This window comes from Oncorhynchus masou, chromosome 24 (assembly GCF_036934945.1).
Source record: "Oncorhynchus masou masou isolate Uvic2021 chromosome 24, UVic_Omas_1.1, whole genome shotgun sequence".
NCBI classification, from domain to species: Eukaryota; Metazoa; Chordata; class Actinopteri; order Salmoniformes; family Salmonidae; genus Oncorhynchus; species Oncorhynchus masou.
The window spans coordinates 11,671,876-11,686,749 of NC_088235.1; the positions used below are offsets into that span (position 1 = coordinate 11,671,876).

Genomic DNA, 14,874 nt, shown 5'->3' on the forward strand with positions numbered 1-14,874 from the left:
AAGAGACAGACAGTGTGTTAGGGTAAGAGGCAGACAGTGTGTTAGGGTAAGAGACAGACAGTGTATTAGGGTAAGAGACAGACAGTGTGTTAGGGTAAGAGACAGACAGTGTTTTAAGGGAAGAGACAGACAGTGTGTTAAGGTAAGAGACAGACAGTGTGTTAAGGTAAGAGACAGACAGTGTGTTAAGGTAAGAGACAGCGATAGTTAAATGATGGGTCAGAGTCATATAATCCCCACTGCAGTCAGGGTTCTGTTGCTATGGCAACACTGCACTTCAGAGTAGATCTGAGATCTTCTGTATCCTGCTGCACCTTCTAATCTCTGAAGACCCAAACACAAACCCTACTGAGAAAAAAGACCCCCCCTCTCCCTTATACATGGGATATGTGCATGTGCTGGAAATGTTTGTATGGCTATTATTGTTATTGAAAAATCCGATTTTGCAATTGTGTTAGAAATGATTGACTTCAAATCAAATTTTATTTGTCACTTACACATGGTTAGCAGATGTTAATGCGAGTGTAGCGAAATGCTTGTGCTTCTAGTTCCGACAATGCAGTAATAACCAACAAGTAATCTAGCTAACAATTCCAAAACTACTACCTTAAGAATATGCACATAAAGATATATGAATGAATGATGGTACAGAGCGGCATAGGCAAGATACAGTAGATGGTGTTGAGTGCAGTATATACATATGAGATGAGTATGTAAACAAAGTGGCTAGTGATACATGTATTGCATAAGGATGCAGTAGATGATATAGAGTACAGTATATACGTATGCATATGAGACTTCTATGCTGGGGCTGGTCTGATCTTCATGGTGATGGCTTTCAGGGAGTATGTATAGCCTTTCCATGAATTCCAGTTGATGCCAATACCAAAGGTAGACTCGCCCCATGCATATATACCATTGGGGTTAGTAGCATGGCAGTTGGTGTACCAAAATCCTCCGTAGTACACCTGGGCACAGTTGGCGTCGTTAAGGTCCTGGTCTTTATCTAACGTTGTAAATTTGTGACCATTGTGAAAAACCAGAGAATCTCCTGAGGAAACAGAGGAGATAAATAAGGACTCTAGGTAACTTAATGACAATACTTCCACCAGCTTTAGGTATGAACTAGTGATGCACCGATATGACATGTCTGGCCGATACCGATATCCGATATGTTCCTTGCCCCCACAAAAACTGATACCGATGCAGATAACCGATATAAAACATGTTTGCAGCCTTTTAAGCATTCTAGTACAGTTAAATAGTTAACACACACATATGGGCGCAGCGGTCTAAGGCACTGCATCTCAGTGCAAGAGGCGTCACTACAGTCCCTGGTTCAAATCCAGGCTGTATCACATCCGGCCGTGATTGAGAGTCCCGTAGGGCGGAGCACAATTGTCCCAGCATTGGCCGGGGTAGGCCGTCATTGTAAATGAGAATTTGTTCTGAACTGACTTGCCTAGTGAAATAAAGGTTACACACAAACGCCACACTGACCAAAGAGTTATTTTGTTGGCATTTACGTATGTCCCCATTACCAGAAAAACATCATCACAACCTACTTCTTTCACTTACTTGCTGTGCTGTTTCGTTGTTCATTTGTTCCGTCGTTTCATTCTCAACCAGGATTTCTATGGAACGCCGTTTGGGTCTTTGCGAGTCAAAATATATACTATTTAACACAATTTGACGTGTCCATTAAGCTTGTTGACCAATCAGGACCTGAATATGACTGCACGCCACATAATAATTTAAGGCGTTCATATTTTTTTAACAGTTATTACACATCACTCATATTGATTACACTATCACTCGTATTTCATGTTACAAAGATTCATCAATACGTATGCTATGATGCTGGTAAAGTTGTCTCTCACACCTACAGTCCTGGTCATAAAAAAGCTAGCTAGTTGATGGATGCAAACAATATTCTTCCCCAAAAACACGACATAATCTGTTTCAGTAGCTATAGTTCGCTAGCTAACATCTATTTAAGTAGCTATAGTTAGCTAGCTAACATCTATTTAAGTAGCTATAGTTTGCTAGCTAACATCTATTTCAGTAGCTATATTTTGCTACCTAACATCTATTTCAGTAGTTATAGTTAGCTAGCTAACATCTATTTAAGTAGCTATAGTTCGCTAGCTGACATCTGTTTCAGTAGCTATAGTTCGCTAGCAAACATCTATTTCAGTAGCTTTAGTTAGCTAGCTAACTATATAGCTAGGTGTCATCATCTAAAATAACCGTCATTTGTAAGACAGATCTTATTTTATTATTCATTGGACCCATCTATGTGAAGCTAGCCACAATAAGAATTAACCACAATAGTGGACTTTGCGGTTAGCCTTCAAAATACAAGTCTGGCATAATTCTACTATTTGTATTAATTTGCATCACTGTCAATGACATACCTTTATTTTGAAAGCAAACCGCAAATTCCACTATTGTGCCTAATCCTTATTGTGGCTAGCTTCACAACACATAACCCGTTCCGGTCGAGCCTCACTAGCCAGATGAAGCTAGCTAGCTGCTTATAACGTTAGCTTTCGGAGACAGGGTTAAGTAGCTGGCTAGCTATTTATTTTCATGAACTGAAGTTCCATTTCATTAGGCAAACAACAAGTGGCAACCTAGCTAATACTAACTCACAAGGATTCCTAAATCATTGCCAAGAATAATGAAAATGACTGCAGTTTCTACTGGTCATTGTTTTCAGGCTGGTTGTATTGATGCGAGCTAAGTACCAAGCTAATGCTGGCTTCCCCAGAAGATGCTTTATTACCAACGCGGTATTGGAAACATATCGGTCATGCCCGGTGTTTGCTTGTTTGCAGACTTTTTTTTGTACGGCTTTGACAGTGCAACTGTATCTTTTTTGCAAGACCCAAACGGCGTTTTTTTAAATTGATTTTATTTCACCTTTATTTAACCAGGTAGGCTAGTTGAGAACAAGTTCTCATTTACAACTGCGACCTGGCCAAGATAAAGCATAGTAGTGTGAACAGACAACAACACAGAGTTACACATGGAGTAAACAATTAACAAGTCAATAACACAGTAGAAAAAGAAGAAGAAATAAAAGAGTCTATATACATTGTGTGCAAAAGGCATGAGGAGGTTGGCGAATAATTACAATTTAGCAGATTAACACTGGAGGGTTAGGGTTAGGTAAATAAAGTAAATAAATAACAACAGTATGGGGATGAGGTAGGTGAATTGGGTGGTCTATTTACCGATGGACTATGTACAGCTGCAGCGATCGGTTAGCTGCTCAGATGGCAGATGTTTAAAGTTGGTGAGGGAGATAAAAGTCTCCAACTTCAGCGATTTTTGCAATTCTTTCCAGTCACGGGCAGCAGAGAACTGGAGGGGAAGGCGGACAAATGAGGTGTTGGCTTTAGGGATGATCAGTGAGATACACCTGCTGGAGCGCATGCTACGGGTGGGTGTTGCCATCGTGACCAGTGAACTGAGATAATGCGGAGCTTTACCTAGCATGGACTTGTAGATGACCTGGAGCCAGTGGGTCTGGCGACGAATATGTAGCGAGGGCCAGCCGACTAGAGCATACAGGTCGCAGTGGTGGGTGGTATAAGGTGATTTAGTGACAAAACGGATGGTACTGTGATAAACTGCATCCAGTTTGCTGAGTAGAGTATTGGAAGCTATTTTGTAGATGACATCGCCGAAGTCGAGGATCGTCAGTTTTACTAGGGTAAGTTTGGCAGCGTGAGTGAAGGAGGCTTTGTTGCGAAATAGAAAGCCGACTCTAGATTTGATTTCAGATTGGAGATGTTTGATATTAGTCTGGAAGGAGAGTGTGCAGTCTAGCCAGACACCTAGGTACGTATAGATGTCCACATATTCAAGGTCGGAACCATCCACGGTGGTGATGCTAGTCAGGCATGCGGGTGCAGGCAGCGAATGGTTGAAAAGCATGCATTTGATTTTACTAGCGTTTAAGAGCAGTTGGAGGCCACAGAAGGAGTGTTGTATGGCATTGAAGCTCGTTTGGAGGTTAGATAGCACAGTGTCCAAGGAAGGGCCAGAAGTATATAGAATGGTGTCGTCTGCGTAGAGGTGGATCAGGGTATTGCCCGCAGCAAGAGCAACATCATTGATATATACAGAGAAAAGAGTTGGCCCGAGAATTGAACCCTGTGCCACTCCCATAGTTCCATAGTATTTTGTGAAGCTAATAGCAGTGACGCTATTACTGTGTAATTTCGGTAGGGCAACATCTGAAAAATGTATTTTCATGAACTGAAGTTCCATTTCAATAGGCAAACAACAAGTGGCAACCTAGCTAATACTAACTCCGGTTGGGCAACATCTGAAAAATAGCGCCTACTTGGTAGTGTGTACCGGTGCTCGACCAGTCGGCGAAAGCCAACATCACCCACTACAAAGGACGGTTGATTGTCAAGGGCAATTGAATTCCATTATCTTTGAGTCGTCTCTCTGAAATGTTGTTATCCTTTCAAATGACTGCTTGACTTGTTGTCTGCTCGATCCACACAGCAGACATTATGGGCGAGGTTAGGAATGCTGTGTTGCACGTGTAGCGCAACATTTTACGCGGCGTCATTACGTCATGTACCTACGTTATATAGGTTTGCACGTCAGCTCTGACATCGGTTTTGCACACCAGCGTTAAACTAGACATCAGGCCACTACTGATGTTGTCATTTTTAGTTAATATCGCCCGATTCCGATATGTTCACCGATATATCGTGCATCCCTAGTAATGAACCCTTGACAGATTTTCTTGCACTATTTTCCTTGTAATTTTCTCTGGTACTATATTCTGGTACTATACTCTTGGACTATGTTCTAGTGCTATACTCATGGACTATATTATGGTACTATATTCTACTATATTCTAGTTCTATATTCTGGTACTATACTCTGGTACTATATTATATTATGGTACCACTATATTATGCTATATTCCGGTACTATACTCTGGTAATATATTCCAGTGCTATATTATGGTACTATACTCTGGTACTATACTCATGGACTATATTCCAATTCTATAGTATGGTACTATATTATGGTACTATACTCTGGTACTATATTCTAGTGCTATATTATGGTACTATATTCTGGTACTATATTCTGGTACTGTACTCTTGGACTATATTCTAGTGCTATATTCTGGTACTATACTCTTGTACTATATTCTGGTACTATACTCTGGTACTATACTCTTGGACTATATTCTGGTACTATATTCTGGTACTATATTCAGGTGCTATACTCTGGTACTATACTCTTGGACTATATTCTGGTACTATGTTCTGGTACTATACTCTTGGACTATATTAGGGTACTATGTTATGGTACTATACTCTGGTACTATATTCTGGTACTATATTCTGGTACTATACCCTTGGACTATATTCTAGTGCTATATTCTTGTACTATACTTTAGACTATATTCTAGTGCTATATTATGGTACTATATTCTGGTACTATATTCTGGTACTATATTCTTGTACTATACCCTTGGACTATATTCTAGTGCTATATTCTTGTACTATACTCTTGGACTATATTCTAGGTCCATATTCAGGTGCAATATTCTTGGACTATATTCTGGTACTACAGTATATTCTGGTACTACAGTATATTATTGGACTATATTCTGGTACTACAGTATATTCTGGTACTACAGTATATTATTGGACTATATTCTGGTACTATATTCTTGTACTATACCCTTGGACTATATTCTAGTGCTATATTCTTGTACTATACTCTTGGACTATATTCTAGGTCCATATTCAGTGCAATATTCTTGGACTATATTCTACTACAGTATATTCTGGTACTACAGTATATTATTGGTACTATATTCTGGTACTACAGTATATTCTGGTACTGGTACTACTACAGTATATTCTGGTACTATATGCTGGTACTATAATATATTCTGGTACTACAGTATATTCTGGTACTACCATATATCCTGGTACTACAGTATATTATTGGACTATATTATGGTACTACAGTATATTAATGGACTATATTCTGGTACTACAGTATATTCTTGGACTATTTTATTAGACTTTTTTTCTTGGGTTATTTTTCTTGGACAATATAAATTGTCACCCACCTGCTCCTCCATCTTTGAATGAGCCCAGTGTTAGCAGGTATCCTTCAGCCTCTGGTCCAACAGAGAAGGAAGAGTACTGAGCATAGACCTTATTCCCCTCAAAGTCCTCCATGTCCACCCTCAGCTCATAGGTTCCTTTCATAGTCATGAGATGCATTGTCTCCAGCCCTGGAGAATGAGATCAACACAGCAGTTCACTGTGTTGTCTGAATACAATGACAAATGGCCTTGAATGAACTAGGACAAACCGGATGAAGTCAGTGGTAGAACAAGGTTCTAGGAGGAGAACGTTCTGTTGGCTAGAAGTTACACCAGTTCCTACCCAGCCAGTACTCTCCAGCTGCGCTCCCAAAACCACTCTTGTACTGATCCCACTTCCTGTAGAAGTTCACTGATCCATCCTGTCGGCTCTGAATCAGCTGATTTAGAGAGAGATTGTTTCATTGACATATTAAGAGAGAGAGATTGTTTCATTGACAGATTAAGAGATTTTCTTTTTTTAATTGACAGATTAAGAGAGAGATATTGTTTAATTGATTAAGTTTTTGATAAAGAGATTAAGAGAGAGATTGTTTAATTAACAGATTAAGAGAGATAAATATTGTTTAATTAACAGATTAAGAGAGAGAGAGAGTTTAATTAACAGATTAAGAGAGAGATTGTTTAATTAACAGATTAAGAGAGAGAGAGAGAGATTGTTTAATTAACAGATTAAGAGAGAGAATTAACAGATTGTTTAATTGACAGATTAAGAGAGTTTAATTGACAGATTAAGAGATTGTTCATGGTAAATTAGTCTTTAAGTGTATTTCAATACCACACATTGAAACTGACCGTCCACTTTCCTCGAAATGCACTTTCAAACCCCATGTCACAGAAGACCTGGACAGGTGAGGTAGGTCCTGCAGGGTAGATGGTGTAGACCCCGTTTTGTCCAGAACCTGATCTATAGACCTCATCACAGTCCACTGGATGCAGGGAGGACTGCACCATCACGGGGACCAGTAGAGCCAGCAGCAAGATGGACTGCAGCACAGGGTAGATGGATACAGCAGTTTAATACAAAAACTGTCTAGTGTTGGTTCATTTGTAGTTATTATGGGTACATTTATTATGCCAAAGTAGCAGCTACTCTTCCTGGGGTCCAGCAAAATAAGGCAGTTTATACAGTTTTAAAAACATCACAATACATTCACAGATTTCACAACACACTGTGTGCCCTCAGGCCTCTACTCCACCACTACCACATATCTGCAGTACTAAATCCAGTGTGTGTGTGTGCGTGTGTGTGTGTGTGTGTGTGTGTGTGTGTGTGTGTGTGTGTGTGTGTGTGTGTGTGCCAATGTTTGTGTTGCTCCACAGTCCCCGCAGTTCCATAAGGTGTTTTTTAATCTGTTTAAAAAATAAATAATCTAATTCTACTGCTGCATCAGTTACCTGATGTGGAATAGAGGCTTCCATGTAGTCATGGCTCTGTGTAGTAGTGTGCTGCTCCCATAGTCTGTTCTGGACTTGGGGACTATGAAGAGACCTCTTTTGGCATGTATTGTGGGGTATGCATGGGTGTCTGAACTGTGTGCCAGTAGTTTAGACAGACAGCTTGGTGCATTTAACATGTCAATACCTTTCATAAATTAAAATAGTGATGAAGTCAATCTCTCCTCCACTTTCAGCCAGGAGAGATTGACATGCATGTTATTAATGTTAGCTCTCTGTGTACATCCAAGGGCCAGCCGTTCTGCCCTGTTCTGAGCCAATTGCAATTTTCCTAAGCCCTTTTTTGTGGCACCTGACCACACGACTGAACAGTAGTCAAGGTGCGACAAAACTAGGGCCTGTAGGACCTGCCTTGTTGATAGTGTTGTTAAGAAGGTAGAAACTAGGGCCTGTAGGACCTTTGTTGATAGTGTTGTTAAGAAGGTATAAACTAGGGCCTGTAGGACCTGCCTTGTTGATAGTGTTGTTAAGAAGGCAGAGCAGCGCTTGATTATAGACAGACTTCTCTCCATCTTAGCTACTACTGCACCAATATGTTTTGACCATGACAGTTTACAATCTAGGGTTACTCCAAGCAGTTTAGTCATCTCAATTTCCACATTATTTATTACAAGATTTAGTTGAGGTTTAGGGTTTAGTGAGTGTTTTGTTCCAAATACAATACCTTTAGTTTTAGAAATATTTAGGCCTAACTTATTCCTTGCCACCCATTCTGAAACTAACTGCAGCTCTTTGTTAAGTGTGGCAGTCATTCCAGTCGCTGTAGTAGCTGACATGTATAGTGTTAGGTCATCCGCATACATAGACACACTGGCTTTACTCAAAGCCAGTAGCATGTCATTAGTAAAGATTGAAAAAGTAAGCGGCCTAGACAGCTACCCTGGGGAATTCCTGATTCTACCAGGATTATGTTGGAGAGGCTTCCATTAAAGAACACCCTCTGTGTTCTGTTAGACAGGTAACTCTTTATCCACATTATAGCAGGGGGTGTAAAACCATAACACATACGTTTTTCGATAATGTCAAAAGCTGTAATGAAGTCTAACAAGACAGCCCCCACAATCATTTTATCATCAATTTATCTCAGCTAATCATCAGTCATTTGTGAAAATGCTGTGCTTGCTTATAGTGTCCTTCTCTATAAGCATGCTGAAATTATGTTGTTTACTGTGAAAATTATTCAGCCCCCTTAAGTTAATACTTTGTAGCGCCACCTTTTGCTGTGATTACAGCTGTAAGTCGCTTGGGGTATGTCTCTATCAGTTTTGCACATTGAGAGACTGACATTTTTTCCCATTCCTCCTTGCAAAACAGCTCGAGCTCAGTGAGGTTGGATGGAGAGCATTTGTGAACAGCAGTTTTCAGTTCTTTCCACAGATTCTCGATTGGATTCAGGTCTGGACTTTGACTTGGCCATTCTAACACCTGGATATGTTTATTTTTGAACCATTCCATTGTAGATTTTGCTTTATGTTTTGGATCATTGTCTTGTTGGAAGACAAATCTCCATCCCAGTCTCAGGTCTTTTGCAGACTCCATCATGTTTTCTTCCAGAATGGTCCTGTATTTGGCTCCATCCATCTTCCCATCAATTTTAACCATCTTCCCTGTCCCTGCTGAAGAAAAGCAGGCCCAAACCATGATGCTGCCACCACCATGTTTGACAGTGGGTATGGTGTGTTCAGGGTGATGAGCTGTGTTGCTTTTACGCCAAACATAACGTTTTGCATTGTTGCCAAAAAGTTCAATTTTGGTTTCATCTGACCAGAGCACCTTCTTCCACATGTTTGGTGTGTCTCCCAGGTGGCTTGTGGCAAACTTTAAATGACACTTTTTATGGATATCTTTAAGAAATGTCTTTCTTCTTGCCACTCTTCCATAAAGGCCAGATTTGTGCAATATACGACTGATTGTTGTCCTATGGACAGAGTCTCCCACCTCAGCTGTAGATCTCTGCAGTTCATCCAGAGTGATCATGGGCCTCTTGGCTGCATCTCTGATCAGTCTTCTCCTTGTATGAGCTGAAAGTTTAGAGGGACGGCCAGGTCTTGGTAGATTTGCAGTGGTCTGATACTCCTTCCATTTCAATATTATCACTTGCACAGTGCTCCTTGGGATGTTTAAAGCTTGGGAAATCTTTTTGTATCCAAATCCGGCTTTAAACTTCTGCACAACAGTATCTCGGACCTGCCTGGTGTGTTCCTTGTTCTTCACGATGCTCTCTGCGCTTTTAACGGACCTCTGAGACTATCACAGTGCAGGTGCATTTGTACGGAGACTTGATTACACACAGGTGGATTGTATTTATCATCATTAGTCATTTAGGTCAACATTGGATCATTCAGAGATCCTCACTGAACTTCTGGAGAGAGTTTGCTGCACTGAAAGTAAAGGGGCTGAATAATTTTGCACGCCAAATTTTCAGTTTTTGATTTGTTAAAAAAGTTTGAAATATCCAATAAATGTCGTTCCACTTCATGATTGTGTCCCACTTGTTGTTGATTCTTCACAAAAAAATACAGTTTTATATCTTTATGTTTGAAGCCTGAAATGTGGCAAAAGGTCGCAAAGTTCAAGGGGGGGAGAATACTTTCGCAAGGCACTGTATCTGGTCAAACACAATTTCTTCCAGACTTGTTGGTAACAGGCTGATTGCCAGACTTCATTGCCATTTTGCCTCATCCCTCCCAACCAAACAATTTTTCAATTCCTCATCAATCCATGGGGATTTAACAGTTTTTACAGTCATTTTCTGAATGGGTGCTTATTAGTAACTGGAATAAGTAGTTTCATAAATGTGTCAAGTGCAGCATCTGGTTGCTCCTCATTACTCACCACAGACCAGCAAATATTATTTACATCAATAGCATACACTATGGCCCAGCCTGTCCTCTTATTCACTATATTAGGCCCAGCCTGTCCTCTTATACACTATATTTGGCCCAGCCTGATCTCTTATACACTATATTAGGCCCAGCCTGTCCTCTTATACACTATATTAGGCCCGGCCTGACCTTATATACACTATATTAGGCCCAGCCTGACCTCTTATACACTATATTAGGCCCAGTCTGACCTCTTATACACTATATTAGGCCCAGTCTGACCTCTTATACACTATATTAGGCCCAGCCTGTCCTCTTATACACTATATTAGGCCCAGCCTGTCCTCTTATACACTATATACACTATATTAGGCCCAGCCTGACCTCCTCTTATACACTATATTAGGCCCAGCCTGTCCTCTTATACACTATATTAGGCCCAGCCTGACCTCTTATACACTATATTAGGCCCAGCCTGACCTCTTATACACTATATTAGGCCCAGCCTGTCCTCTTATACACTATATTAGGCCCAGCCTGTCCTCTTATACACTATATTAGGCCCAGCCTGTCCTCTTATACACTATATTAGGCCCAGCCTGACCTCTTATACACTATAGTAGGCCCAGCGTGACCTCTTATACACTATATTAGGCCCAGCCTGACCTCTTATACACTATATTAGGCCCAGCCTGTCCTCTTATACACTATATTAGGCCCAGCCTGACCTCTTATACACTATATTAGGCCCAGCCTGACCTCTTATACACTATATTAGGCCCAGCCTGTCCTCTTATACACTATATTAGGCCCAGCCTGTCCTCTTATGCACTATATTAGGCCCAGCCTGTCCTCTTATACACTATATTAGGCCCAGCCTGTCCTCTTATACACTATATTAGGCCCAGCCTGTCCTCTTATACACTATATTAGGCCCAGCCTGACCTCTTATACACTATATTAGGCCCAGCCTGTCCTCTTATACACTATATTAGGCCCAGCCTGTCCTCTTATACATTAGGCCCAGCCTGTCCTCTTATACACTATATTAGGCCCAGCCTGTCCTCTTATACACTATATTAGGCCCAGCCTGTCCTCTTATACACTATATTAGGCCCAGCCTTTGGAACGTTAGTTTTCCTAGATATGGCTGTTATATTGTGATCACTACATCCTATGGATTTGTATACTGCTTTCAAACAAATCTCTGCAGCATTAGTAAAGATATGATCAATACATGTTGATGATTTAATTCCTGTGTTGTTTGTAAATACCCTGGTAGGCTGACTGATAACCTGAACCAGGTTGCAGGCACTGGTTCCAGTTTGAAGTTTTTCCCTGAGTGGGCAGCCTGATGAAAGACAGTCAATATTTAAATCCCCCAGAAAATATACTTCTCTGTTGATATCACAAACATTATCAAGCATTTCACACATATTATCCAGATGCTGACTGTTAGCACTTGGTGGTTTATAGCAGCTTCCCACCAGAATGGGCTTTTCATTAGAGATACATGTCCTATATTCTCGTTAGTATCTCTGAATGCTGTTTATTAATACTGATGATTTAATTCGGTTTTTGTATTAATACTTACCATCGTTGTTGTGATAGATGTCTGATCATTCTAATAATGCTGTGGTTTATTAATACTTACCATCGTTGTTGGTGGTTTATGATAGATGTCTGATCATTCTAATAATGCTGAATGGTTTATTAATACTTACCATCGTTGTTGTGATAGATGTCTGATCATTCTAATAATGCTGTGGTTTATTAATACTTACCATCGTTGTTGTGATAGATGTCTGTTTGCCTTTGAAGGAAACTTCAGAATAGTATGTTGAATGGACGTCCTGTAAGAAAAGGGAGCTCATTTACTACAGTATTGTTCAGGTCTCCAGCTGTTGGTGAAATACTAACACTTACACAGTCACTGTGTCTCACTTTGACAATTTACATTTTACTGTGTTAACAAACAGGATTCTAGTTAGGTCCTATGATGACTGAACAGATCGGACAATGTTACATTCGGCCCCAGGAAAACCTCCCTTCCTAATTGTTTTATTTGAACTGATTTGAACTGATTTGTGATCAGTTAAGAATAGTGAGAGACATGCATGAGCTCACCTCTATCAGTGGCAGATGTCAGTGTCTTCATGAGCTGTTTGTCCCCACTAAGATGCACACCTCTTTTATAAAGACAACCCAGAGCATAAAGACAACAGCCAGAGCATGTCAGTACTTTCTCCTGGTCCACACCTCTTATATAAAAGGCAACCCAGAGCATGTTGCAACACTCAGTACTTTCTCTGGTCCACGCCTCTTTATAAAGACAACCCAGAGCATGTTGCAACACTCAGTACTTTCTCTGGTCCACAACTCTTATATAAAGGCAGCCCAGAGCATGTTGCAACACTCAGTACTTTCTCTGGTCCACACCTCTTATATAAAGGCAACCCAGAGCATGTTGCAACACTCAGTACTTTCTCTGGTCCACACCTCTTATATAAAGGCAACCCAGAGCATGTTGCAACACTCAGTACTTTCCCTGTATTTTCCCTGTGTTTCTCTACGCGCCGGATTTCGGCCAAATAGCCGGTAACATACTTATTTTCAGCTGGCTACTTTTCATTTAAAAGTTTTAATTCGCTAGCAGAAAACTCAATCGAGACCTCTCCTGCTAAAAATGAACGATATGCATCTTCTAGTGCTCTATTGATAGGACAGGCCCATGATCTATTGATAGGACAGGCCCATGATCTATCGATAGGACAGGCCCATGATCTATTGATAGGACAGGCCCATGATCTATTGATAGGACAGGCCCATGATCTATCGATAGGACAGGCCCATGATCTATTGATAGGACAGGCCCATGATCTATCGATAGGACAGGCCCATGATCTATTGATAGGACAGGCCCATGATCTATCAATAGGACAGGCCCATGATCTATCGATAGGACAGGCCCATGATCTATCGATAGGACTGGCCCATGATCTATTGATAGGACAGGCCCATGATCTATTGATAGGACAGGCCCATGATCTATCGATAGGACAGACCCATGATCTATTGATAGGACAGGCCCATGATCTATCGATAGGACAGGCCCATGATGTATCGATAGGACAGGCCCATGATCTATCGATAGGACTGGCCCATGATCTATTGATAGGACAGGCCCATGATCTATTGATAGGACAGGCCCATGATCTATCGATAGGACAGACCCATGATCTATTGATAGGACAGGCCCATGATCTACTGATAGGACAGGCCCATGTAAAAATATATTTGGATTGACCAATAAAATGTAATTGAGTTATTACATGTATTTAATGTTTGGCTGGTTTTGTTTCTTACAATGCCTAGCATCTTGAATGACTGTCTCAATCGACTGTCTCAAAGAGAGGGGTTTCTTAGGCATTTCACTGTCTCAAAGAGAGGAGGCATTTCACTGTCTCAAAGGAGGAGGCATTTCACTGTCTCAAAGAGAGGGAGGCATTTCACTGTCTCAAAGAGAGGGAGGCATTTCACTGTCTCAAAGAGAGGACAGGCATTTCACTGTCTCAAAGAGAGGGAGGCATTCCACTGTCTCAAAGAGAGGGAGGCATTTCACTGTCTCAAAGAGGGAGGCATTTCACTGTCTCAAAGAGAGGACAGGCATTTCAAAATATCAGATGAGTTACTGCTGACTGCATTGATTCAATTAATTAGGCTGGCGGCTGTTGGGGAGAAGGCTGTTTATGCTGCCAGACAGTGGTTTCTACCAGCCCAGTCGTGTCCAGTCCAGCAGTGGGTTGAGGACCAGACCAATGGACTGATCAGGCAGCTCTCCCTAAGCTGGAACAGTTGACTTTGTGCTCAACTTCCCGGCATGGCTGACTGGTTCTCTATAGTGGTGGGTGGCTGAGCCGGGACGAGTGGGACTCGCTGACTGACTGGCTGGCTTACTGGCTGACTGGTTGACTAACTGGCAGACTGACTGGTTGACTACACGGCTGGCTGGCTGGCTGACAGACTGGCTGGCTGTGGACTGCATTGTATAGAGAAAAGAGCTGATTAACCATGTGACAATAGGACTTGTGCAGAACAGATTCCAGACAGGGAAGCCAGCAGGGTCGGTCCAAACCAGCTGATTTTGCGCTGCTATTTTGGTCCCCCCTACAGATCATGCTGCACGGAGTGACTAGCGCCTACACATATGGTAAGTGCGGGAGAGATCCCCAGCTCAGCTATGTATAGGTGCTGTCTGTGGAGACAGCTGGGGGAAGGCTAGTGGTCACAGCACCGTATTACTGTCAGGGAGCTGTGAGGCTCAAAGAGCTGTGAGGCTAGATACTGTCAGGGAGCTGTGAGGCTAGGTACTGTCAGGGAGCTGTGAGGCTAGGTACTGTCAGGGAGCTGTGAGGCTAGGTAGTG

At 41.4% G+C, this 14,874-nt stretch overlaps 1 protein-coding gene across 2 annotated transcripts; it reads right to left on the reverse strand.

Moving 5' to 3' along the window:
* Nucleotides 1-460: 460 nt before the first annotated feature.
* Nucleotides 461-12,663, reverse strand: LOC135511557 (microfibril-associated glycoprotein 4-like). 2 transcript variants are annotated; one of them, XM_064933041.1, is made up of 6 exons: nt 12,577-12,663; nt 12,234-12,302; nt 6,962-7,153; nt 6,450-6,546; nt 6,128-6,295; nt 461-1,051 (listed from the first exon to the last, which is right to left on the reverse strand). In XM_064933041.1, the coding sequence occupies exons 2-6, from the start codon at nt 12,234-12,236 to the stop codon at nt 801-803; spliced, it is 711 nt and encodes a 236-aa protein (XP_064789113.1). In that variant the 5' UTR covers nt 12,237-12,302; nt 12,577-12,663; the 3' UTR covers nt 461-800. The 2 variants fall into 2 exon arrangements, with proteins under 2 accessions (XP_064789113.1, XP_064789114.1); XM_064933042.1 differs by lacking the exons at nt 12,234-12,302; nt 12,577-12,663 and adding an exon at nt 12,044-12,062.
* Between the last annotated feature and the right edge of the window lie 2,211 nt (nt 12,664-14,874).